Source organism: Microcebus murinus, chromosome 6, assembly GCF_040939455.1.
Source record: "Microcebus murinus isolate Inina chromosome 6, M.murinus_Inina_mat1.0, whole genome shotgun sequence".
Classification (NCBI taxonomy): domain Eukaryota; kingdom Metazoa; phylum Chordata; class Mammalia; order Primates; family Cheirogaleidae; genus Microcebus; species Microcebus murinus.
This window is the reverse complement of record NC_134109.1, coordinates 26,362,284-26,388,960: the sequence shown is the minus strand read 5'-3', so window position 1 is coordinate 26,388,960 and position 26,677 is coordinate 26,362,284. Positions and strand designations below refer to the sequence as shown.

The following is a 26,677-nucleotide window of genomic DNA, read 5'->3' as shown; positions in this document are numbered from 1 at the left end:
AAGAGGATGGCTTGAGGTCAGGAGTTTAAGACCAGCCTGAGCAAGAGCAAGACACCATCTCTACAAAAACAGAAAAATTAGCCAGACATGGTGGCGTGTACCTGTAGTCCCAGTTACGCATGAGGCTAAGGCAGAAGGATTGTTTGAGCCCAGGAGTCTGAGGTTGCAGTGAGCTACGATCACACCACTGTACTGAGCCAGGGTGACAGAGCTGGAACTTGTCTCAAAAAATCCACAAAAACCAAAAACCCTTAACTGCTAGAGAATTTCCGGTGTATTTAAGTACAAATGTCAAGCTTCCTATCACATCTCTGTAAGGCCTGTTTCCCTTTCTGACCTTATCATCTACCTTTCACTTCTTAACTCTTCACCATACTATAGTTACACTGATCTTACTACTTGGACTAGACTGTTCCTACCTTCCAGCTGCTGCTCCTTCTGCCTTAAAAGCCTCCTTCTTAAGATACTCGACCCCTGGGGATTCAGGTCTCTCAGTTCAAATCCCACCTTCTCAGGGAGGACTTTCTGATGATCTAGTCTTAGTTATGTCCCCCCCCTTCTCAATCAAAATAACTTGTTTTCTGTAGAATTCTTATCACTATCTGAAGTTCTTTCATGTGTTGGTTTGTTGATTGTTATCTTTAGGACAATGTCAGGCCCAGAGGAGCAGAGGCATTGCCTACATTGTTCATTTCTCTTTCCCAAGTGTCTGGCATGGAGAAGTGGCCAATAAATACTTGTTGAAATAACAAATAGCCTTTTGGGTACACATGCTATGAGGGCCCAGCCAGTGGGAGGCGTGCTCAGTGGTGTTCAGAGGGCAACTGTCTATTCCAGTGCATTATCCTCAGGGTTTAGCTGCCTTCTTTTCATGGCCATGCAGCTGTGTTTCTTCTATTTTCTATCTCTGCTTTCTCAAGAATCTGTTGCTTCTTTAGGAAGAAAACAAGACAGGGTACTGCCTGTTCAGTTGTGAACACAGAATCTTGAAGGCAGTGAAAAAGAGAAAGATTTGACTTCTAGAATACAACAGTAATGAGCAAGTGACAATAAGGAGGTGGAGGGATCCAGGGCTACCTGTGTCTTGAGCTGTCCTATTCACTGTGGTGTATTTGATCAGGTAGAAAGTATGATTCTCCTGTTCTAGAAGTCAGAGGGCAGGAGTGAGTGTTCTTGTCTTAGGGGAGGTCAAAGTACAAGGACTGATCACAGCAGAAGGTTTTTCTGTTTATTACAAAACTCCTTACACAAATACAACCTAGCACAGGGTCTAAAAACATCCCAGACTCTTCCAACGCTCATCCTTCTGTAGACAGAAGGAGAGGCATGGTCCTGCTCGTGCACAGGAGAGCCCTTCTTAGAAGAACTGCCTGTCCCTTGGATGGTTCAGAGTCTTGGGTCCAGCAGAGAGGAGCCCAACCTGTGTGGACAACCTCTTGAAGCAGCCCTTGGTCACAGCTGCTCTGGGTGGGCAGCAGCTTTAAGTTTCACAGTTCGCATGTTCCCACCACGCAAGTCAAATCAAGGAATGAAAATAAAAGGGAAAACGAGAAGGTGGCTGGAAAAGGAAGCCCAGAAGAGGTTGCAGGAAGGGGTGAGCTTCTTAGGTGATGGCAAATTCTTGACTTGGATGGAGTTATAGAGTGTTCACTTTAAAATTATTCTTTAAATTGTACATTCATGTTATATACTTTTCTGTATGCATGTTATATCTTAAAATTTTAAAAATATAAAAAAAAACTTAAGAGGCTAAAAGTGAATAAAGGGGCTGATGATGAAACAGAAAACAAGAAATCAGAGCAGAAAGACATGGGAACTGAAGTTACTGTTTGTTCAGTACAGAACAGAGGAAAAGTATCGGTCAGACTTGATAAACACAAAAACCCAATATGTGACTATGGCTCAAGAAAAAGGACACTTTCTGATTATATCAGTTACTTATCAATTATGACGAAGGAAAAAGACAGCAAAGGTGGAAGACGATGAAGTTAGAAGTGGTAATGTTGGCCTCAGTTTCTCTTCTTCTGTCTGGATACTGGTTCTGCTTCTAGGTACCGGAGCCCAACTAACATACCCAGGATGGAGAAACCTTAAATACAGAGAAAAAAGATTAATGACTGACAGAAACATAGCACCTTCTTCCATCTCCCTGTGTCCACTCTTTGTACTAGCCCTAGTGCTTAAACAGTCCCTGCAGGAAGGTCGAGGGTGGTTGGATGCTTACTTGCCACCATCAGGGGTGCCAGGACTCCAATTGTGGGAGCTGCAGTTCCATATACAAACAATTCTGAGAGGAAGTGCCCCAGGGCGAGGAGGAAGGTCCACAGTGTGATGTGATAGAGCCTGTAAGGGAGCAGACAGGAATGGGAACTGAGGTTACTGTTTGTGCAGTACAGAGCAGAGAAAAAAATCAGTCAGACTTGACAAACACAAATAAAAACCCAGGTGTGACTATGGCTCAAGACAAAGGGCACTTTTTGATTATATCAATTTATTCTCATTTAGGGCAAGACTGAAGGTTTCAAACAATTGCTAAACTGAGAGGAGAATGGTCCAGGCATCCAGAGTGGATCTCTAAGTCATAGATAACAAGGTGGTGAACCTAGCCATAGCAAAGCAGAGTCTGGATTATGGCAATCCTAGGCAGTGTAGACAATTCTGGGTCAATCATGCTTATATATCTTATATATCCCAATTGGCTGACTCTGTAGTCTAACCCTACCTGGCAGGTGTCTGGCCATGTGCTAGTCAGTGTTTACATGATGGATGCCACAGAATGAGTAGCCTGAATGGGGAAGAGAAGCAAGGACATCTCTGGAGCCTTTAGATGCTCTTGCAATATGGGCTGGTTACCTTGTGTCTTAGCCTAGAAAGACACAATGACAACCTCATGGGAAGAGAGGCTGTTGCTCAGCTTTAACTATGAGGTTGAGAAGAGATAAGCTATTAGATGACTGATCATTTGGTTTGCTGATATCTTTATTTTTTATTTATTTTTTTTGAGACAGAGTCTCACTCTGTTGGCAGGGCTAGAGTGCCGTGGCATCAACCTAGCTCACAGCAACCTCAAACTCCTGGGCTCAAGCAATCCTACTGCCTTAGCTTCCCGAGTAGCTAGGAATATAGGCATGCACCACTATGCCTGGCTAATTTTCTCTATATTAGTTGTCCAGCTAATTTCTATTTTTTTTTTTAGTGGAGATGGGGTCTTGTTCTTGCTCAGGCTGGTCTCGAACTCCTGAACTCAAACGATCTCCTCACCTTAGCCTCCCCAGAGTGCTAGGATTACAGGTGTAAGCTACCATGCCTGGCTGGTTTCCTGATATCTTTAAATATAAAATTAAAAAAAAAAAAGAAATACTTCCAACGTTCAAAAATAGAATACTATTATGAACCCTAACGCAACCAATACCCAGCTCCATTAAATCTCAGCATTTTGACATTTTTGTTTCAGTTTTTACTAAGAAATAAAACATTACAGATAACAGTTAAAACATCATGTCTATCCTTATCCCAGCCTGATCCTGTTCTCCTCCCTTCCCCAAAGCAATCAGTATCTTAAATTTGATTTTTATCGCTCCTGTGCATGTTTTTATACATTTTGTAAACATGTATGTAGGTATGTTCATTTTCAGTTTCCAGTTATCGAAGGAATAGGATCAGAGTGCACATCAGAAGTGCATGGGTCAAAGTCCTAGGCTAGAGAGGTTTGGAAACAGGAAGTGAGTATTTGCAGCCATCCGGTGTTGGGAGAGGGGAAAATGATGGGTAACAAAGGTAAAGATAAGTCTGAGTTGTCTCTGCTCACTCCAAAAGCACAACAAATAAAAGATATATCCCTTGTACCTATCAGCAATTCTTCATCATGGTAAAGGTCTTTAAAATGATTGTTCAATCCTCCCACCCTCTCAGTCGCCCTGAGAGGTAGAACAGAATCTATTCTCATTTTATAGATGAAGTGACTGAGGTGCAGAGAGGGTAAATAATGAACTTGCTGCTGTGAAGCCAGTTACCAACAGAACTGGGACCAGAACCCATTTTCTTGTTTTCATTGTTGGCCCAAGGCTATTTCCACTAAACCACACTGCTTCCAAAAATACATGTCAATCTAGGACAAGTAAAGCACAGTTTCAAGCTTGGAAAAAAAATTTTAAAATAAGTTAGAGAGATCAAAGGGCTAATAGCTCTACCTCAAATCCCACTTGAGTCAGTCTTCCTCAGTTTAAATTAATTAGATCTCTAATATTTAAATCTGCAAAATCAGGAATGAAAATCATTACCTACCAGGGCTGCTAGGAAGAGATTCAATCAAGATCATGTAAGTAAAAGCTCCTGGTATGATAAAAGTTCAGCTGGGTACAGTGGCATATGCCTGTAGTCCCAGCTACTCAGGAGGCTAAGGCAGGAGGATTGTTTGAGCCCAGGAGTTTAAGATAAGCCTGAGCAATATAATGAGACCCTCATCTCTAAGAAATAAAATAAATTAAAAAAGAGAGGGGCTTAATAAATTTTTATTATCTCCTTTCTTTCCTACATGCTGAGAGCTTGGATAAGACAGAAAATATTTTAATGTGAAGTTGGCATTTTGATAGCCTCCCCTAGTGACCTGAACAAACTGTTGTCACCTAGTGATGATGGTCTGTCTGTTGCAGGGATGAAAGCTTGAGCCCCCTCCAGTGGCCAGAACCAGTTACGGCTTCTGATTGCATGCAATTTGTTCCACACTGGTCTGTATAGGTACCCTGGGACTAAAAGAGGTAGAATACAGGAAGTCTCTTTCACCCTTAGCTACTGACTGCATAAGTATACAACAGGTTACTTTTGAGTTCCACTTTTGTCATGGATTGTGATTTCTGTTCATTCCTGCTTCTTAGGAGGAATGTGAGAAAGGTATGTGTGGGTGGCTACTCTAAAAAGAGCATACCACTCTACTTCTTTAGTAGAAGAGAGGCTGATTTTTTTTTCTTTTTTGAGACAGGGTCTTGGCTCAGGTATGATGCAGGCCACTGGATAATGACATTGCCAGTTTGCTATGTCAGTTCCAAAGAATTTTCAGACTCTAAAGAAGACCTGTTAAGCCTTTTATGTTTTTTAGGCCTGGAAGGAATGGAGCCTATTAGTCTTTTATTATCCACATTCTAGGCAAATGTATTAAAATGATTAACAGGTCCCAATGGTGTTGCGGCTTGGCCGGGGTGGCCAATGGGTATGCCTTGTATCTGATTTCCAACAAAAAGATGCTAGAGCTCTTCCTTCCCTTACATACGTCTTGTTGTGAATGTCAATGGCACAGAGGCAGCGAATCACTGATGAGAGCAGTGTCCAGATCCCAAAGGTCCGAGCTTGGAGGCCATTCACTGTGTAGCAGAAAAAAGCAAGACTGTTGAGAAGGGGTTCCTACCAAACTCTTCCTACTTCACTAGTGGTTCATGGCAGGTAGGGAGCTGAACCTGACCTCCCTGTGGCCGGCAGAGCAGAGGCTCTGGTACTGCACATGGGAACTAGAAGGAATTCCAGAAGAATGACTACTAGATTCTCTTCAAATGTCTACAGTTGGAAGGAGATTCCCAAGAGTGGAAATCCAATAAAGTTATTTGGCCCACTTAGCCAAATAACTCCTGGATGTAGTAGTTTATACCCTCTGCCCCTGACAGCTCGTTGGGTCTAGATCAGACAGGTTTGGGAAAATGTTGCAGAGAATGGTCTATCAATACAAGAGGCCTAGGAAGCCTGCAGACTTTCAAGGTTGATCCAAGAGAGAACTCAGAGATACTGGGGACCAATCTAAATGCCCACATACGGTCTTCAAGAGATTTAAGTCACTGCATCTCTTCTTGAATCTAGATTTACATTGTTGAATGAAGCCAACACCAGGCTGGTTTCCTGTGCATATAGTAGTAGAACAACACACTGTTTCTTTGGTGTTTGCTGGGGGCACCCTGCTCTTGGTGGCTTCATTCAGACACTGGTGTATTAAATATTTTGTCCAGAAAGTATGGGTCATATTCCACCATAACAGTGGTTCTTGACCTTGGGCTTTTATTACAATCAACTGAGGGAGTTTTATAAAATTTCAAGGCCTGGTTGCCAGACCAATTATATGATATTCTATGGTGGTAGATTGTTGGCATAAGTATTTTCTAGAAACTCCCTGCTTGGGTGATTTAAATGCACAGCAATTGGCATTCCCAAGGCATCCAGTGGCTTGGGAATGCCAGAAGAGTGAAAGCAAAGATACTTCCTTTGCTGGTGTATTGCTTGCTGAGTAAGAGAAACTTTAAAGGACAAAACTAACAACTAAAAGGTCTATTAATGTTTACTTGGGCCTTAAGGATTTTTCCAGCCGTTGGAAAGCCTGACAGTTCCATCAAATTTACAACACTACAGATCTTTAGATGGTAGTGAGAAAAAAATTCTATATGCCAACCCAATATCTAGCATTAGCCCGGGAGGGCTACATTCTTTATTAACTAGTAGTCGTTGAAATTACTAAAATGGAGTACTTCACCAGACCTAACCAAATGAGACCGCAGGTGAAATTCAATGGGTCACTCTAGAGCACTGCAACAATCAGAAGAGTATCATGACAGCCCCCAGAGCACAAGAGGAGGCAGCCCCCACTTCTGGGCTGGCAAAATATACACATAGAGTTCTGCTCACCTAGATGCCCTTCTGCAAGTCACATGACCTCGGGGCTTCTCTGTCTCAACTTTAAATTCAAAGGTTAGACCAGATAACCTCTAAAAACCTGTTAATCTATACAGGGTTCCACAATCACCTGAGGGTGAAAATATGGAATTGTCCTACTCACTTTTCCAGGTTCTTTAATCCAAATATATTTGAGCTTTGCTCAAAATGAGACTTAGCCTATTTAATTTCATTTTATGCCCAGACATTGCATAAAAATGAGCTAGGTCAGAGCCTGAATCTGGGTTAGCTATAAATGTGACAAAGAATCATCAGCTGCTGTGAAATGATGCTGCAGCTCTAACTACCCCGCACATCAGTATGATGAAGTGCAAGCTGAAATGTACAAACACTCTGAGCAGAGAGGCTCAGGAAGCTAGGAAAGGCCAGTATGGGCCTTGTGAAGTTTCATTTTGGGAGACCCACTGGGAGGGACTATGTCACAGGAAGACCTTGGATTCGTAACTCTCCATCTGTAACACAGAATATAAACCATGTGTGCCTCCACATGATTTCTGAAAAGGGCTTTGAGATAATATGAAAAACTTCTTTATGAGTTTCTAGTGGGGCATCACAGAGCCACCAGGAAACTCTATTATTTCCTCTCTTGCCCTTATCATGCTTTTTGTACACACTAATTGCCCGGGGAAGTGTAAAATGAATGAAAAAGTATTCAGAGAAGCTTGGCAGGAAAAAGGGTCAAGTGCCCACCACAAAGTATGACTCTAGTGGTTGCCAAAGGCCAGATAAGGCAGCACCAGAATCTACCTGGGAAGTATTTAGAAACTGGAGTCCTGGGCCCCACCTGGGTTCGATAAATAGGTTTAGTGAAGGAAATGGGTACCTGTGCTTTGTTTTTAACATTATTCTGATGGACAGCCTGGTTTGGGAATCACAATGTAGGCTAGTCCTACAAAGGATGTAGAAATTCTTTGATTTCTTACCAAGGTTTGGCTTGCCAGTGTAGAGCTTCTCATAGAGAAAGGTGTGGTCTCGGAAGCTCTGCAGTGTGTTCCCCATGGCTATGATGGATACCATAACCAGCCAGCTTCTTAACACATTCAGGAAACGGCTCATGACGCCCCTTAAACCTGAGAGGGCTTTTTGCCTTGGAAACAAAGGCAGAGGACATAAGACACTGAAGGTCAGCCTGCTTCAACCATAAGCTCTCTCACCTTTGTGGTTAACCTGTATGCCACTCATGAGCGCTTAGCTGGCCAATCACTTCATAAATTCCTGCCCAAGTTCTCTAGGCTCCTTCACCCCCAGTTTCTTAACACAGTACTCTTACTTCACAGGGTTAGCATGCTACCTTTGAATATGTACCCTATGTCACGTGTGCGCTGATCTTTACCCAGAGTGACAACAGCTAGATAACATAGTGGGTGAAAATAACAAATCTAGCCAGAGAAAATGGTGAGAAAAAAGGGAGAACAAAAGGAGGTGTACAAATATTACTATAAACTAATCAAATGGATTCTGTGTAAAGTTTATGGAAATTGGTTTCAGTATTTAGTCACACAAATATTAGTGAATAAACAGTATACTTTGCAATAAGTGGCACAGTACTTATCTTTGTCTAAGCAATTTCTTCAAAATATTACCCTAAATCTCTTGTTAGTTGGAATCAGTTCTCTTATATCTTTACTTTTTCATGCCATTGCTTTGTAATTCAGGTGGCTCAAAGGTGATTATAAATCTACTCACAGATACCTGCCTGGCTATTGATGACAGATTCTTCTGAGCCTATAGAAGCCTTATACATTTGAGTGGAACTTATGGTGTGAGGGCTCTATTTACATCCTTAGGTTTTCTGTACTCTGGGTTCTCAGGTACACCATGCTCCATAAACTAGAAGAACAATCTAAAAGTTAAAAATAAACTACTGTGACTTTACAATAGTACAAAATTATATGGAGATAGAAACAGTAATCTTACTGTTGGGTTGCAAAAGAAATTATAATAGCTATCAGTTATTGGCCACTTGTGCTGAGCACTGTCGCAAGAAGCCAACATACATTACCTATTTAATCCTTATAATAAGGTAGTTAGACACTATTAATATTTGCATTTTATAGATGAAGGTTGGAACAGAGAGGTTAAATGAGTTTCTTGAGATCACACAGCTAATACATGGCAGAACTGCAATTCCACCTCACTGAGAAGATTTTGATGAAGTTCCCATTTTGGAGAAAGAAAAGTGTACCATATCCACTTTTGTCTTCAAGTTGTATAGAAAATACAATTAGATTACATACTTTGTGTTTTTTTGTTAAAAGGGTTAGATCAACCCTTCTTGAGTAGTGATTTCAATGAGCTTGAATTAAGTATATAAATATAAAGAATCAAATAATGGAAGAACTTCTTCCCATCTTTATTATTATTAGCCCATGTTTTATCTGTTGTCAGGTTAACTTCTTGGCTATAAAGTGGTAATAAACGATCAGGCTTCCTTTGCCACTTTGGCATAGAAGTTTTAGTATTGTCCTACACTACCCAGTTGAGATATATATTAAAGTCAGCAATGGCTCAAGACAGTATGAAGCACCCAAAAAATGAACATAAAAGAGTTCTAGAGGAGGAAGGGTGAATTGATGAGTCTCTCAAGGAAAGGTGTATCAAAAGGTTGACTCTGTCCAAGTCCAGAGAGAGTAGGGGCCTACTGGACATCACAGCAGGTATAGCCTGCGCCAAGACCCTCCTATCCTCTTTATTTTCTCACCCTCTCTAATAGGACACTCAGTCTCTTTTCATGGTTAGAAAAGCTACATGCATACCCCCCACCCTTTTCAGCAGAACTTATGCCTTCCATTTCACAGAAGCTCTTAGAAATCCCAACAGGTAGCTCATGACAGAGCCTGAGCACTTCCAAATTGCTATGGTAATTCCTGTTTCCCTAAAGCTTTAGGGCCTCCTAGAGTGTATATAATATCTATTTCAAATTTTGCCCTGGCCAAGCCCAGCATAGGTGTGGTGTTAAAACTTAAGAGTCACTGAGAGAGGGATTCCTATCCTGGCCTTATCATTTAGTAGCTGTGTGACCCTGGGCAAGTCATTTACACTTTTCAGCCTCGTTTCCTCTGCAAAATGGAGATAATAGATATCTACTTCAAGGGTTCTTACAAGAATTATACGAGAAAAAGTGAAGGTTCCTTGCATAGTGATGGGCTCACAGTGGCTGCTCATTCGTTCATCCATTCCTTCGCTGAATTTACCAAGCCTTCTCCATCTTCCTAGCGCCCCCTTGTCCTCATCTCTCAAGCCCTTTCTCCCCCAAAAGGTTGCCTCCCAGGTATCTTCCTCCCATCCCACCCCCATTTTCCCAGACTCTTCGTATTCTGTCAACCAGATTCCACACAGACACCTACCTTCCTCTTCTCTCCCATATTCTCCTTACCTGACGACCGGACTCCTAGCACCGCAGGAGCAGAGGCAGCAAACAAGCTCCCCCAGGACTGCTCCAGCCGGGAGTCCACGCGAGCCATTTGTTCCCGCCCTCGTCCTCAGCCCGGCTCCAGGATTGGGTCGTCTCCGTCAATTTTCGCTCTGATTGGCTGTGTCGATTTTGCTCGAGCAGGAGATGGGGAGTGAACCCCTTTACTGCCAATCAGCGGTTGCCGCTACCTAAGCCTTTCCCGGAGTACGCCGCTCACGCAGTAAACCCTCCTGTTGAGCGTGGCGGAACTCTGGGTGTGAGTCAACCTTTTAGGGGCGGAGGAAAAAAAGTGGAAAAAAGAAGACTCCCTTCTGCCAAGAGCAGGGCTTCGCTCCCGCGCTGCGCTACGGTGACGACATTCTTCCGCGCCCGCAGCCGAGTGTTGTCAGCGCCGGGTGGCGGGCGCCTGCGCACTGGCTCTGAGCGGGCGGTTGCTTGTTGGTTGTTGTAGTAACGGGGGAAGCAGCCGTCGGCGGCCGCCGTGAGCCGGGCTGGGGAAGGAGGAAGTAGGTAGGCGCAGAGCGCGGTCCCCGCCTGCCCGCCCCGAGCCATGTGAAGATGAGACAGGTAAAGGTCTGCGCCGGCGCACTTCCCTACCCGAGGGAGGTGCGTTCCCGGTTCCGGGCCGGCGCGGTCTGCTGCGTTTCCCTCTCAGAGCCCGGGAGCAGCTGTTAGCTTCCGGGCGCGCCAGGTTGAATCACTGCAGCGGAGTCGCCTTGTCCTTCCTGGGGGAAACACCTGCGGACCTACCTGGGATTGGGGTGAGCTGGGGGAGGGGGGCTGAGGGGCAGATCCCTTTAGGGCCAGGACTGTCATTACGCGAGTGTCCTTAATCTTCTTCGACCGTCCTGTTTCTCGCTGCTCTGCAGGCAGTGCAGGAAAGGTTGGCGTCCTTTCCTGGCCTGGAGGTTTTGTTTGTTTTAACTTAAAGGACTTGCCAGCGTTTTGGGAAAGGTCGAGAAATCCCGTTGGGAATCCCTGGAATAACGTCATTGAGGTGGTTGGATATTGCCCGTTCCGCTCAAGATCTGTAGGGATCATTATCGGTGTCGGTGTTTTGTTTTGTTTTTTGTCTTATTTATAATCTTATCGTATCTGTGAATGCATAGAAAAGTAGAGTTTGGAAAGATTGGCACCAAGTGGTTATCTCTGAGTAATGGGATTATGGTCACGGGAAAATGAACGTGTTCATTTTCTTTATCTGCAGTTTCTGTTTCTTTAACACGCTCAACAAACACGTATTCTTTTCCTATGGAAAAAATATTTGAAGTTAGAAATGGAGTGTTGGAAATATCCCAATTTTAATGCCTATTTGAGATTAAGATCCAAGTTTTTAGTAAGGGAGAAAAATTTTTAAGAGTGTTTGGAAGAGCAGTGGTATTCCCCCCCCACCCCCCCAGCTATTTATATGACCTTTTTATTCAGGAGAATATGTTACTCTTTTGGTTCATTGTTGAATTTCTTTTACTGGAAACATGATGGTATCTTTCCTGTGTGCTTGTCATAGTGTGGAATAAATATTTGCAAGGGTCTTAAAAAACCTTGAGCTTTTATTTATTTTTAACCCAGGTCAGGTTTGTCTAGCAAGGAATCTGTGTTTTATGAATCAGTCACCTACCTCAGACTGCCCTAAAAGTGAAGTGAGTCTGTCCTTTTGGTGCATGTTACATTTAGTATATAAAAGACAACTGAGCAACTAACTCAGACTTAATAACAGCTCTTCAAATAAATAAAGCACAGACAGTGTGCTTGAAAAAAATCTTGATTTTTGTGGCATATTTGAGGCACTGTGATAGAAGGTAAGCTTCTAGAGGTTGGGCACTGTTTAGGAATATTTTCATTTTTATGATTTGGAAGATCATCAGCAATAATCAATAGACAACTGCATTATGTTTCAGATTAGTTGACTTTCTTGCAGGAATCTGTGCCATCCAAATTGTTTGATCCAGTGAATCTGCAAGAAAAGGTCTCTGAGGCCCCTGTGTGCTGACTGCATGAGAAACCCTAAAGGAAATGCCAGTCGTCATGGCCCGGGACCTGGAAGAAACAGCATCATCCTCAGAGGATGAGGAGGTGGTAAGCCAAGAGTAAGTAATAGCAAGCTTGCTTTTGACCTTTTGCTTTTAGGATGAAAAATAGTTCTCTTTTACTCATATACTTTTTTATCCAATGTCCTTCCTTTGGTATTGTCTGACCCTGGTTTTAGCTTCTATCTATAATCTAACTTAAGATTTTATTATGCAGTCCCCTTCAACTATCAGAAATGAGATAAGGCTCTGTTTCTGGGCTCATGCATGAACATGAGCTCTAGATGTTGTAAGATGCAGGTAGTAGTTCTTGGTGAACCCTTGCTCAGAGCTGCCAACATAGGAGATTTTGAAATTTTTCAAGATTGAGGAAAAGTGGGTCTCCAATCTCTTTGACTGATGTTGGTTATGTTTTGCTAATTTTCTCAAAAGCCTTTACAATGATAGAATGGTAGTAATGTAGAGGGGTCAGGTAACTTATGATAGTAATTCTGGGCCAGGATATTAGAATTCTATAGCATATGCTATGTCCACTGAACCACATTACTTTCCTGAGTTCTTTTAGGTGAGAGTCAAGTTTTGTGATTACAGCTGCTATAGATGATGATAAAGGCTTTATCTTACCTGTATCTTATTTAATATGAAGATTAAACTACTCTATCTTATTTAATCTGAAAATGTTATTATTTTCACTTTATTAAACTCAGTCTTATAAATACCAAGACACTTCCTCAGGGACCCATAGAGAGTAAGTGATGGATTGAGATTCAGACTTAACTTTCCTGGATTTTGAAGCACCTTGCCCTTTTATTTCCTCTACTTATTATTTGACACAGTAAAAAGGGAGTCTGGCTTAAGGTTAAAATTTGTTTTAAGATTCTTTGTGAGTCCTTTTGGATATGTGTATGTGCTCTGTAATCTAAAAAACAGAGGTAATATATATATCCCTGGCTATTTTGTAGGGATGTGGTTAGGATCAAATAGAATAATGTATGTGAAGTTACTTTGTAAGTTATAAAGTGCTATACAAATAGAAAGCATTATTCTTACTGGTTTTAATATTGAATTTATGGAGGACTTGTTATAAGGTAAAAGATTATATTAATGTAATTTGAAAAAAAATTATTTAAGCATTAATAAAGCTCTGAGGAAAGGCTTCTCATCATTGTTAGGTCATGGAAAATAATAGAGATTTGATGATATATTTGGGTCATTCTCATTCAGGATAATTAAATGGATAATTCCCTTTGGTTACTTTGCCTTCTTGTGACTTTTTGCTTTCAGTGTGCTGCGTCTTACCCATTTCACACAATTTTTAACTTCTGCTGTAAATATCAGTATTTCTATTTTCAAGATTGTTTTTTTACTCCATTACTATCTCTCTTATTAGTGGGCTTAGAAGTTGGGCCTGACAAGTATTAGATTGCACTATATCAAATTGCCATCTTGGTTGGTCAGAAACAGTCAAATATTGACAATTGTAGTTGGTGTGTTCTAATGTTGTAGTAGGTTTTCAATAAGTACTTGCTGACTGAATTACTAACTGAATGAATAAATGAAGGCTTTATATTTTACATCACCTTAGATCAGAATTCTTAAAAGTTTTTTATGCCATGAATCCCCTATCAGAATAATATTTTTAAGTGTTTAAAATAAAATACATATTATTACAAAGAGTTCCAATTACATTGAAATGCAGTATCAAAATATTAAAAAATTGTAATATAGTAATATGTACTTTTAAATTAATACATTACATAATGAGATCATTTAAAATCCAGGGAAGTTAAATTTTATTTTCTAAAGAACAGCATGAAGATTTTTTGTTTAGTTTCTATATGATCTTTATGCTGTGGGGCGCTCTTTGATTAACAATTATAGATGCGGAATACTGAGAAGCAGCGTAGACATCTGGACCACCAACATGAGATGTCCCTATTTTGTGACTGAATGATTACTAGGGCGGGAGTTACCCAATTTTTATCCAGTCTCATTACACTAGCATCTAGATAGACTGCGATCACGTGATACAGTGAGTAGTCTAATAACTACCTTAACTTAGAAATAGTGATAAATATAAATGATATTTTGAGATATCTACAACTGTAATGGGGTATAAAAGTACCTGTAATTTCAGATAGAGTCAAAGGCATAGATAATGCTAATGCTGTTAATACTATATTGGTTGCCTATATTCATAATTGAGAAATAGTAAATTTCTAGTAGAAGTTAGTGAAAATAAAGGTGTAATTCCCCGCCTCTCATCCAAATTTGTGGACCTTTTGATCTTCTTCCTTTGAAACTCCTACTGTTGATTTTTAACTGCTAGTCTTATTTCATCAGCTTATGTTTTGCCTATCAAGTAGTTGTTTCATACATTAGGAAGCTTAAATCAATCTTGTTCATACCTGGAGCAGAAGGTTTACATTTTAAAAGTTGATTAGGAAGTTCAAAGGCCTTTAATCACGATTGTTAATTGATGTTGATTTGATCCAAAGATACATATCCATGGATATGTGTTTGATCTGCTCAGATCCCCAGGCTGTATTAAGATATTAATGCCTTGCAATCCTGGCCTGTCCAGGCAGTTCTTATTTTGCATGGCATTATTTCAAGCAGTAAATGTAAAGAAGCTATTTTTCTATATTTTACTCAGGGATCCCAAATAAAATTTATATGTAGATATAGAAACTTTCATATAAGAACTTGATTTAAAGTTTCTTTACTCACTGAAAAAATAGTAACGTTAATTTCTATCGTAAAAGCTGGCTTTCTATCAGTTAAAATGATCATCAACATTCAATTATAAAGTGAATGCTTCAGGAGTTCAGAAAAGCTGGGGAAGGCTCCATGGAGGTGGGAGACTTGAGGTGGGCCTTGGGGAGTGGGCTTCAACAGAGAAGTGGGGAAGGCATTTCTAGCAGGGGCAGTGGTATGAAGAAGGCTTAGCAGCAGGAATAAAAAAGCTGCTTTACATATCTGTCTTTGAATTATATAGGCTGGGTCCCAGAAGTGAACATTCTTCATGAAATTACTCCTGAAAAACTAAAATGTTCTTAGGCTTTCAATAAAGTGAACCATGAAACCAGGCTACTTGAATAACTGATCATTCAAATGCTTTGTTCTTTCATGCCTATAAAAGTAGATTTTCTTAATATATACCTGTTTCTGATATGAATAAAAATTTAAAGTCCCAATTTTCAGTTTTCCAATCATTTTGAATTTTTCCTTTTAGCACCAACTGGTGGGAGCATGTTTTCTGACAGTTTTGCCTCTGCCTTAAGTGGGTTTTAGTTGATCTTACTGAATTAATCATTTGCCTTTCCTTCTTTTATTTTTCCTTAGGTTGTAAGTAAAAAGATTTCTCTGTCAGAGGGTTGGCTTTCCATAGATAGTATAGTTAGGGCCTGGGCTCTTCTCAGCTGTCTGTTTATTGTCTTCCTGACTCTTGTGGGGCATTGTAGCAGCAACCCATTGTTTGTAAATGCTAAGGCATAGTGGTGCCAGTTGGTAGCTAGTGCTAGATTGACAGAGAAATTTGGATAGTTTCCAAAGTTTCTGTCTAAGACTTTGTAGTTTAGGCTGCCTGTTTTTTATTTGTTGACTTAGAGTGGAAAAATGAAGGTTGGAAGAGATCATAGGAATCATCTGGCCTCATGCCCACATTTTACAGTTGTTTAAGATTAAAAAGCAAGCCACAAAGAAATCCTTGCTAAAAAAAGGCACCCTATAGATATCATTTCTCATAAATGGGCATTATTACCCAGGTCAAAGAACAAGAACCATAATCACCCACATTCCATATCTGGAAAGCAGGGAATGAACTAGGTGTGATCTTCTTTACTAAAAAGCTGTTGGCAGCTCATCCCAAATCTAAAGGCTGCCTCACTTCTAAGATTGGTACCTGGCAGCCTGTGCACTCAAAGTGTGGATCTTTTAAAATTTGGATTGGAAGGGTCTGATTTTGCCCTGAAGTTTGTGGTGTGGCCTTTGTTAAGGGGTACAGTTATGTGAGTTTTAAAGAACAGAGTGAATCTTAGCTAAATAGATCTTATTCCATTTAAGGAATTAATCAGTTTAAATTCCCTATGAGTTGAGTTCAAGGTGTTCAATATATAGGACTTCATTGAAATTCAGTTAGGGAGGCAAAGGGTGGAAAGAAAATACACACTGGGTTCGAATACCTACCTGTTCTCTTATCCTGCATGACCTTGGGCGAATTACTTAACCTCTCTGAGATACTTTTTCTTCAGTTCATCGTGTGGGCACAGGGATTAAATGAGATAACGTGAAAGTGTCAGGGGTTTTAGTCTCAAATGTTGGTTCTTAATGTACTCATGGCCAAAGAATGACCAGACACACCAAAGTAAGGCAAGCACGAAAATGAGGTTTATTGAGGAGAGAAAGACAGGATTATAAGCCAAGATCAAGATATAGGTTTATAGAGCATGATACATATGCCACAGATGACGACCAGACCCATTGTTGCAGCAAAGGGAGAGCAAAGGGAAGGGCGCAGAAAAGGGACTTAGTTATGGCCTGCGTCTTGTTTTATAGTGCCTGGATTGGGACCTCCCTTAGTGGCTTACATGTGGAATCACTTTGATTGGACAGTTGGGACTTGCATTACTATGCTTGCAAGTTGTTCTAGTTCAATTTCCAGACTCTATGGTACCTGTGCTGCTTGACCTGTGGGCCAGAGAGTCCTCTGCATTCTTTTGCAAGTGGTACACTAAGTTGATTGGCAGATTCGTGAGTATTCCCTCCTTGCCCAGGTATGGTAGTAGCTTAGGGCAGGATCAAAGTGGGGCAGGACCAAGGGGGCCTGGGGCCCACCCTTGCCCCTCTTCCCAGGTGGGGCAGTTTCAGCAAGGCAAGGTGCCCACTTTTTGTCCTTAGGAGACCTGGAATCCCTTGCTAACTACCTAACAAAAGCTCTTAGTTTAAATCCTGGCACATGGTAGTGACTCAGTTCATTTAATTTTCTTTCCCTTCCTACATCCCTGCCCTAAGGATGAAGATTTTCCTAATCTGTGAGTAAATATCCCTCTAACCAAGATTAATTAAACTGAGCTTTCCTAAGGCTAGGGATAGAGAATAAAGTCAGAGGTCCCTCTCTGTACTGTGGTTTTATGCTGGAGGAAAATATATGTTGTTCCATTTAGCGTAGGTTTTCTTTAAAATGTGTGATTTTAATTGGGATACTTGTATCAATTTAGGGTTCCTAGGTGAGAATCTTGGGATGGGTCACAGATTGGCTTGAAAAGGTACTATAAGGTACAAAAGGGGCATAGAAATTATTGGGAACATATCAGGATTCTTTATGTGTATAAGGGATTAAAACATAACTCAAATTGTCCTAAATAATAAAGGGAATTTATTAATTCATATTTAGGTAAGTCTTGATTCTACAACTCCAACTTTAGAACCCAGGATCTCATTTCTCTCCTTTCAGTCAGGCTTCCACTGACTTCCTCCTTTACCAGCAGCTCCAGGCTCTCCCCTCAAGGTCACAAAATGGCTATGGCAGTTCCAGATTTCTCATTCCCATCCTATACCATCAAGAGGAAGAGAGGCCATCATGTTTAGCTGCTACAGAAGAGAATGAAAGCATTGCTTTCTCACAGGGTCTCAGAACATGTCTCATTACACTCAAGGGCTCCAGTTGGTTTATGTGCCCATCTCTGAACCAGTCACTATAACCAAATGATAAAATACCCTGATTGGATGAAACCAATCCCTGGAGCAGAGATAGAGTTAATCCTAAATAAGCATATGGCTAAGAATGGGAGATGAGGCTGGAGCGGTGGCTCATGCCTGCAATCTTAGCTATCTAAGGAGGCCGAGGCGAGCAGATTGCTTGAGGTCAGGAATTTGAGATGAGCCTGAGCAAGAGTGAGACCCTGTCTCTATAAAAAATAGAAAAAAATTAGCTGGGCAGGTATGGTAGCACATATACCTATAGTCCCAGCTACTCAGGAGGCTGAGGCAGGAGGATTGCTTGAGCCCAGGAGTTTGAGGTTCAATGAACTATGATGACGCTGCTGCACTCTAGTGAAACTCTGTCTCAAAAAAAGGGGGGAGGGTGCAAATGAGTGATTTTTCACAGGATATTTGGGATTCTCATTCTAGAAGGAAGGGGAAAATTGCTAAATAACAAACCACGGTCATCTGCTTGAGCAGTTAATTCAGATTTTGAGCTATAAATTAATGAAGCCTTTGTTACGGTTTTAGGGATCATCCATGTATCATGTGGACTGGAGGCTGCAGGAGAATTCCAGTTTTGGTATTCCATGCTGAGGCTATTCTGACAAAGGACAACAATATTCGAGTAATTGGAGGTGGGTGTAACCTCTCCCACAGAGGGCAGAGCTGGGCATGACCTTGACAACATTATCTTGAAGACATTGATATGGCATATATTAATAGATAGGGAAAGGGCTTGGCCATGAGAAAAATTTATTGAGTTGTTATACTTCAAAGATTCTAATTTCTTAATTTGTTTTCTACTCATGTTATTCCTCTGAACTTTTTTTTCAGAATTATGTGTGCATGTGTTTATTTTTTTTAAATCATGGTAAAATGCATATAACAAAATTTACAAATTTAACAATTGTAGAGTATACAATTTGTTGTTATTTAGTACGTTCACAATGTCGTGCAACCATACCACTATCTAGTTGCAGAACACTTCCATCATCCCAAAAGTAAAACCTGTACCCATCGTGCAGTCACCCCCCACTATACTGCCAGTTCCTGGCAACCACTAATCTACTTTCTGTCCCTGTGGATTTACCTACTCTGGGTATTTCATATAAAAGAATCATACAATGTTTGGCCTTTTGTGTCTGGCTTCTTTCACTTAGCATAATGTTTTCAAGGTTCATCCATGTTGGAGCATGTATCAATCCTTCATTCCTTTCTATGACCGAATAATCCTTATTCTATTGTATGGATATATCACATTTTGTTTATTTATTCATCAGTTGGTGGCCATTTGTGGTGTTTCCACCTTTTGTCTATTGTGAATCGTGCGGATATGAATGTGGACAGATTGTTGTTTGAACATCTATTTTCAGTTCTTTTGGGTATTAACCAGGAATGGAATTGCTAGGTCATATAGTAATTCTGTTTAACTCATTAAGGACCTGTCAAACTGTTTTCCACAGTGGCTGTGCCATTTTTATTCCCACCAACAGTGTATGTGGGTTCCAGTTTCTCCTCATCCTCAGAAACTTTTGCTATTTTATGGTTTTTAGATTATAGCCATATTAGTGAATGTAAAGTGGTGTTTCATGTGTTTTTGTTTTTTGTTTCTTTCATTTTTTTTGAGACAGAGTCTCAGTCTGTCGCCCAGGGTAGAGTGCCATGGCATCAGCCTAGCTCACAGCTATCTCAAACTCTTGGGCTCAAACGATCCTCCTGCCTCAGCCTCCTGAGTGGCTGGGACTACAGGCATGTGCCACCATGCCTGGCTAATTTTTCTATATATTTTTAGTTGGCCAATTAATTTCTTTCTATTTTTAGTAGAGACAGGGTTTTGCTCTTGCTCAGTGACCTTGAACAATCCTCCCAAGAGAGGCTCTCCCAGAGAGCTAGGATTACAGGCATGAGCCACTGCGCCCGGCTTTTGATGTGGTTTTGTAATGACTAATGACATTGAGGTGCTTGTTCATCACCTGTTTATCCTCTTTGGAGAAATGTCTATTCAGGGCCTTTCCTCATTTTTAAAATTGGCTTTTTTGTCCTTTTTGTTGTTGAGCTTTAGGAGTTCTTTATACATTCTGGATATGGGACCCTTATCAGATATACAAGGGCTGTCCAGAAAGTATCCAGCCATTGTTAATATAAAGAGAACGGTTTGCACAACATCTGTGTAACCTAGCAGCCAAGGAGAGTGGCATGGAATGTGCATGTGTGAACAATGATGCCTTCATTGTATTAGTCAGTGGTGCACTAGACGCTGTTGAATGAGCACGCGTGCTGTGTGGCCATCATATTCAAAATGACTGAGTGAGTAGAACAACAAATCTGCATCAAATTTTGTGTTAATCTTGAACATTCCTCCATGGAAATATTCGGATGATTCAGAAGGCTTTTGGGGATGATGTAATGAGTATAGCGCAAATAAAAGTGTGGCACAAACACTTCAAAGATGGTTGAGAATCTGTTGAAAGTGATCCATGTTCTGGAAGGCCTGCAATAAGCAGGACACCTGAGAATGTTGAATGTGTACGGGTTAGGTTAAGAGATGCTAGGAGAACTATGTGAGGTCACAAGGTGATTACTTTGAAGGGGAATGAGGTGTTATTGTCCTATGTACAATGTTTCTTGTATCTTGTATCTTCTTCAATAAATGTGTCTATTTTTCATATTACATAGCTGGTTACTTTCCTGACAGACCTGTTATGATTTGCAAGTATTTTTTCCTATTCTGTGGATTGTGTTTTCACTCTCTTGATAGTTAGTGTTCTTTCATGAGCAAAAGTTTTTAGTTTTGATGATGTTCAATTTATCTAATTATTCTTTTATTGCTTATACTCTTGGTGTCATATCTAAGAAACTATTGCCTAGCCCAAGGTCATGACCGCTATGTTTTTTCCTAACAGTTTTATAGCTTAACCTCTTATGTTTAGAGCAATATAGTCTTTCACTCATTTTAAGTTAATTTTTTAATATGGTATTAGGTAAGGTCCACCTTCATTCTTTTGCATTTGGATATTCAGTTGTCCCAGCACAATTAGCTGAAGAGATTATTCTTTCTCCATTTAATGGTCTTGGTCCTATAGTCAAAAATCAGTTGACCATTGATGTATGGGTTTATTTATGGATTCTTAATATTCCATTGATTTGTATATTTATTCTTTTGTTAGTACTACAATGTTTTGATTACTGTATATTAAGTTTCGAAATTGGGAAGTGTGAGTCCTGTAATGTTTTTCTTCTTCAAGATTGTTTTTGCTATTCAGGGTCTCCTTGCTGTTCCATAAGAATTTTAGGATTAGCTTTTCCACTTGCGTAAAATGACTGTTGGAATGTTGATAGGGAGTGCATTGTATCTGTAAATTGCTTTTGAGAGTTGCCATTTTAACATGCCATTTTAACATGTTTACTCTTCCAATCCATGCACATGGATGTCTTTACAATTATTTAGGACTTCTTTAATTTCTTTCAGCAATATTTTGTAGTTTTCAGTGTATAAGTAAATCTTATACCTCCTTGGTTAAATTTATTCCTAAATATTTTATTCTTTTTGATGTTACTATAAATAGAATTGTTTTCTGAATTTCATTTTGGGGTTGTTCATTGCTAGTATATAGAAATAACAGTTAAGTGTTGTATATTGATTTTGTATACTGAAACCTTACTGAACTTATTCATTGCTCTAATTGATTTTGTGTGTGCATATATTCCTTAGGGTTGTCTGCATATGATATCATCTCATCTGCAGATAGAGATAATTTTCTTTCTTTCTTTTCAACCTGGATGACTTTTATTTCTTTTTCTTGCCTAATTGCTCTGGCTAGAATTTCTAGTACAGTATTGACTAGAAAGAGGGCATCTTTGTTTATTCCTGAGTGTAGAGGGAAAACTTTCTGTCCTTCATTGTTCAGCATGATTTTAGCTGTGGGTTTTTTATAAATGTTCTTATCATGTTGAGGAAGTTCCCTTCCATTTCTAGTTTTTGTGTGTTTTTATCATGAAAAGATGTTGGATTTTGTCATAGGCTTTTTCTGTATCTATTGAGAAACCTTTTTTTCCTTCATTATATTAATGTGGTTGGTATCTTATTACATTGACTGACTTTTTGTACATTGAACCACCCTTATATTCCTGAGATAAATCCCACTTGGTCAAGGTGTATAATCCTTTTAATATGCTGCTGGTTTTGGTTTGCTATTATTTTTTTTTCCAGCATATTATGGGGGTACAGATTTTAAGGTTTCAATAAATGCCCATTCCCCCCCCCACCACTAGTCTGACTCTCCAGCATGACCATCCCCCAGATGGTGCACATCTCACTCATTATATATGTATATACCCACCCCCCTCTCCCTCCCACCTGCCCTATTACTGTAGTACCTATGTGTCCACTTAGGTGCTGCTCGGTTAATGCCAATTTGCTGGTGAGTATATGTGGTGCTTGTTTTTCCATTCTTGGGAAACTTCACTTAATAGTATGGGTTCCAGCTCTAACCAGGAAAATATAAGATGTGCTATATCACCGTTGTTTCTTAGAGCTGAATAGTACTCCATGGTATACATATACCACATTGTATTAATCCATTCTTGGATTGATGGGCACTTGGGCTGTTTCCACAGCCTTGCAATTATGAATTGTGCTGCTATAAACATTCGAGTGCAGGTGTCTTTTTTGTAGAGTGTCATTGGATCTTTTGGGTAGATGCCCAGCAATGGGATTGCTGGATCAAATGGTAGATTCACTTGTATCGCTTTAGGGTATCTCCATATTGCTTTCCACAGAGGTTGAACTAGTTTACAGTCCCACCAGCAGTGTAGGAGTGTTCCTCTCTCTCCGCATCCACGCCAGCATTTATTGTTTGGAGACTTTTTGATAAAGGCCATTCTCACTGGAGTTAAGTGATATCTCATTGTGGTTTTGATTTGCATTTCCCTGATGATTAGAGATGTTGAGCATTTTTTCATATGTTTGTTGGCCATTCTTCTGTCTTCTTTAGAAAAGTTTCTGTTCAAGTCCTTTGCCCACTTTTTAATAGGGTTATTTGATTTCTTCTTGCTGATTTTCGTGAGTTCTAAGTATATTCTAGTTATCAGCCCCTTATCGGATGCATAGGATGCAAAAATTTTCTCCCATTCTGTAGATTCTCTGTTTACTTTCATGACTATTTCTTTGGCTGTGCAGAAGCTTTGTAGTTTGATCATGTCCCATTTATTTATTTTTGTTGCTGCTGTGATTGCCTTTGGGGACTTCTTCATAAACTCTTTGCCTAGGCCGATGTCTAGAAGAGTATTTCCAACTTTTTCCTCTAGAATTCTAATAGTTTCATACATTAGGTTTAAGTCTGTTATCCAGCGTGAGTTGATTTTTGTGAGAGGTGAAAGGTGTGGGTCCTGTTTTAGCCTTCTACAGGTGGCCATCCAATTTTCCCAGCACCACTTATTGAAAAGGGATTCTTTTCCCCAGCGTATGTTTTTGTCTGCTTTGTCAAAGATTAGATGGCTATATGAGGATGGTTTTATATCAGGATTCTCACATCTGTTCCACTGGTCAATATTCCTATTTTTGTGCCAATACCATATTAATTTAATTACTACAGCTTTGTAGTATAGTTTGCTATCTGGCATGTTAATGCCTCCCATTTTGTTTTTGTTGCCTAGAATTGCTTTTGATATTTGGGGTCTTCTTTGGTTCCATATGAAGCATAAAATTATTTTTTCTATATCTGTGAAGAATGCTGATGGGATTTTAATAGGTATTGCATTGAATCTGTAGATCAGTTTGGGTAGTATAGACATTTTAATGATGTTGAGTCTGCCGATCCACGAGCATGGTATGGATTTCCATCTGTTTACATCCTCTGCTGTTTCCTTCCTTAGTGTTTCATAGTTCTCCCTGTAGAGGTCTTTTACCTCTTGGTTAAGTATATTCCTAGGTACTTTAATTTCTTTGTTGCTATTGTGAAGGGAATTGAGTCTTTGATTTGGTTCTCAGTTAGATTGTTGTTGGCGTATATGAATGCCTCTGATTTCTGTGTATTGATTTTGTATCCTGAGACTTTACTAAATTCATTGATCAGTTCCAGGAGTTTCTTGGTTGAATCTTTGGGGTTTTCTAGATATAATATCATATCATCAGCAAACAGTGAAAGTTTGATCTCTTCTGCCCCTATTTGGATACCTTTAATTCCATTTTCCTGTCTGATTGCTGTAGCCAGGACTTCCAGCACTATGTTGAACAGAAGCGGAGATAGTGGGCAGCTCTGTCTGGTTCCAGTTCTAAGTGGGAATGATTTCAATTTTTCCCCATTCAGTATGATGTTGGCTATGGGTCTGTCATATATGGCTTGTATCATTTTTAGGTATGTCCCTTCTATGCCTATTTTCTTAAGTGTTCGTATCATGAAAGAGTGTTGAATTTTGTCAAAATCTTTTTCTGCATCTATTAAAAGAATCATGTGGTCTTTGTTTTTGCTTCTGTTTATGTGGTGAATTGCATTTATAGATTTACGTATGTTGAACCATCCCTGCATCCTTGGGATGAAGCCCACTTGGTTGTGATGGATTATTTTTTTGATAAGCGTCTGGATTCGGTTAGCTAAGATTTTGTTGAAAATTTTTGCATCTATATTCATTAGGGATATTGGTCTGTAGTTTTCTTTTTTTGTTGCATCCTTTCCTGGTTTTGGTATCAGAGTAATATTCGCTTCATTAAAGGTGTTGGGGAGGTTTCCGTTCTTCTCGATGTTGTGGAATAGTTTCTGCAAGATAGGTACTAGTTCTTCTTTGTAAGTGTGGTAAAATTCGGGTGTGAAACCATCTGGACCGGGACTTTTCTTTTTAGGGAGATTTTTAATTGCTGTTTCTATTTCAGCTGTTGAGATTGGTCTGTTCAGGGAATCTATTTCTTCCTGGTTGAGCCTAGGGAGGCTGTGTGTTTCTAGAAATTTGTCCATTTCCTCCACATTTTCCAGTTTGTGTGCATAAAGATTTTTGTAGTATTCATAAATTATATCTTGTATCTCTTTGGGATCAGTTGTGATATCTCCTTTTTTGTTCCTGATGGAGCTTATTAGAGATTTCTCTTTTCTGCTTTTCGTTAGCTTAGCCAATTTTGTTTATTTTTTCAAAGAACCAACTTTTTGTTTTATTAATCTCCTGAATAGCTTCCTGTTTTCAATTTCGTTTAGTTCTGATTTGATCTTGTTGATTTCACTTCTTCTACTGGGCTTGGGGTTGGTCTGTTCTTTTTCTAGCTCTTTGAGTCGTTTCATTAGATTGTCTATTTGTGATCTTTTTATCTTTTGGTTATAGGCGTTTATGGAGATAAACTTTCCTCTCAGAATTGCTTTAGCTGTGTCCCAGAGGATTTGATAACTTGTCTGTCCATTGTCATTTTCTTCATAGAATTTTTTTATTTCCATCTTGATTTCTTCATTTATGAAGTAATCATTTAGTAGGAGGTTGTTTAATTTCCACATTTTTGTGTAGAAATGTGAGTTTCTGTTAGGGTTTATTTCTACTTTTATTCCACTGTGATCCGAGACGGTACATGGTATGATTTCTATTTTTTTAAATTTCTTGAGATTTACTTTGTGTCCTAGGATATGGTCAATCTTAGAGAATGTCCTGTGAGCTGATGAGAAGAACGTATATTCAGTGGATTTTGGGTAGAATGTCCTGTAAATGTCAGTCAGACCCAATTGTTCCAGGGTTTTGTTTAAGTCTTTTATTTCTTTATTAATTTTCTGTTTGGAGGATCTGTCTCGTGTCGTCAGTGGGGTGTTGAAATCTCCGGTGATTATGGAGTTGCTATTAATCCATTTGCTTAGATCCAGTAAGGTTTGCTTTATGAAACTGGGTGCACCTAAGTTGGGTGCATATATATTTAAAATTGTTATCTCTTCTTGTTGAAGTGTGCCCTTCACCATTATATAATGACCCTCTTTGTCTTTCACTACTTTTGTCGGTTTAAAAACTAAATCGTCTGAAATTAGAACTGCCATGCCAGCCTTCTTTTGGCTTCCACTTGTCTGGAATACTGATCTCCACCCTTTTACTTTTAGTCTATATGCATCCTTGCAGGTTAGATGTGTTTCCTGAAGACAGCGTATACTTGGCCTGTATTTTCTTATCCATTCAGCCAGCCTATGTCTCTTGAGTGGAGAGTTTAAGCCATTCACATTTATTGAGAGAACTGATAGGTAGATTATTGTTCATTCTGTTGGGTTGGATGTTGTTGCTTTGATTTCTCTCTTGAGCCATTGTATTATCTGGCCTTTAATCTTTGGGTTTTGGTTGTTTTTATGTTCGTGAGTTTTTATTATGGTGTTCCGTGCGTAACACTGTTTTGAGTACTTCTTGTACGGCTGGTCTTGTCTTGGTGAATTCTCTGAGACTTTGCTTGTCTGAGAATGTCTTTATTTCTCCTTCATATATGAAGCTTAGTTTTGCAGGGAATAAGATTCTAGGCTGGGCATTGTTTTGTTTCAAAAGAGTGAGAACGGGGCCCCAGTGTCTCCTTGCTTGTAAAGTCTCATTAGAGAAGTCTGGTATTATTCAAATTGGCTTTCCCTTGTATGTTACTTGCTTCTTTCGTCTTACAGCTCTTAGAAGGGCCTCTTTAGTTGATATTTTGGTCAGTCTGATGACCGCATGTCGTGACGTCTTCCTGTTTGCATTGAATCTCCCAGGGGTCCTCTGAGCTTCTTGAACTTGTATATTGAGATTTTGAGCAAGGTCTGGGAAATTTTGCTTTGTTATATCTTCAAATAGCTTATCCAACCCTTGAGTGTTGTCTTCTTCCCCTCTGGTAACCCTATGACCA

General features: G+C 39.8%; 2 protein-coding genes across 16 annotated transcripts in view; one reads left to right on the top strand and one right to left on the bottom strand.

The window, feature by feature from the left end:
- Positions 1-1,206: 1,206 nt before the first annotated feature.
- On the bottom strand, positions 1,207-10,306 carry ERG28 (ergosterol biosynthesis 28 homolog). Of its 4 annotated transcripts, none has more exons than XM_076003856.1 (6): positions 10,085-10,181; positions 8,401-8,551; positions 7,632-7,795; positions 5,267-5,357; positions 2,225-2,343; positions 1,207-2,089 (listed from the first exon to the last, which is right to left on the bottom strand). In XM_076003856.1, exons 3-6 carry the CDS (start codon positions 7,762-7,764, stop codon positions 2,010-2,012), a joined length of 423 nt encoding a protein of 140 aa, XP_075859971.1. In that variant the 5' UTR covers positions 7,765-7,795; positions 8,401-8,551; positions 10,085-10,181; the 3' UTR covers positions 1,207-2,009. The 4 variants fall into 4 exon arrangements, with proteins under 4 accessions (XP_075859971.1, XP_075859970.1, XP_012597946.1 ...); XM_076003855.1 differs by having other exon boundaries at positions 8,405-8,551; XM_012742492.2 differs by lacking the exon at positions 8,401-8,551 and having other exon boundaries at positions 10,085-10,232.
- Positions 10,307-10,534: 228 nt separating this feature from the next.
- The window catches only part of TTLL5 (tubulin tyrosine ligase like 5), a 278,632-nt gene continuing 262,489 nt past the window's right edge, over positions 10,535-26,677 (top strand). For 8 of the 12 annotated variants that reach the window (XM_012742399.2, XM_012742392.2, XM_076003842.1 and 5 more), the window contains exons 1-3: positions 10,535-10,690; positions 12,042-12,210; positions 18,385-18,491. In XM_012742399.2, coding sequence (XP_012597853.2) covers positions 12,137-12,210; positions 18,385-18,491 — 181 coding nt within the window. In that variant the 5' untranslated portion in view covers positions 10,535-10,690; positions 12,042-12,136. The other 4 variants (XM_076003849.1, XM_076003847.1, XM_076003846.1 and 1 more) reach the window with 2 other exon arrangements.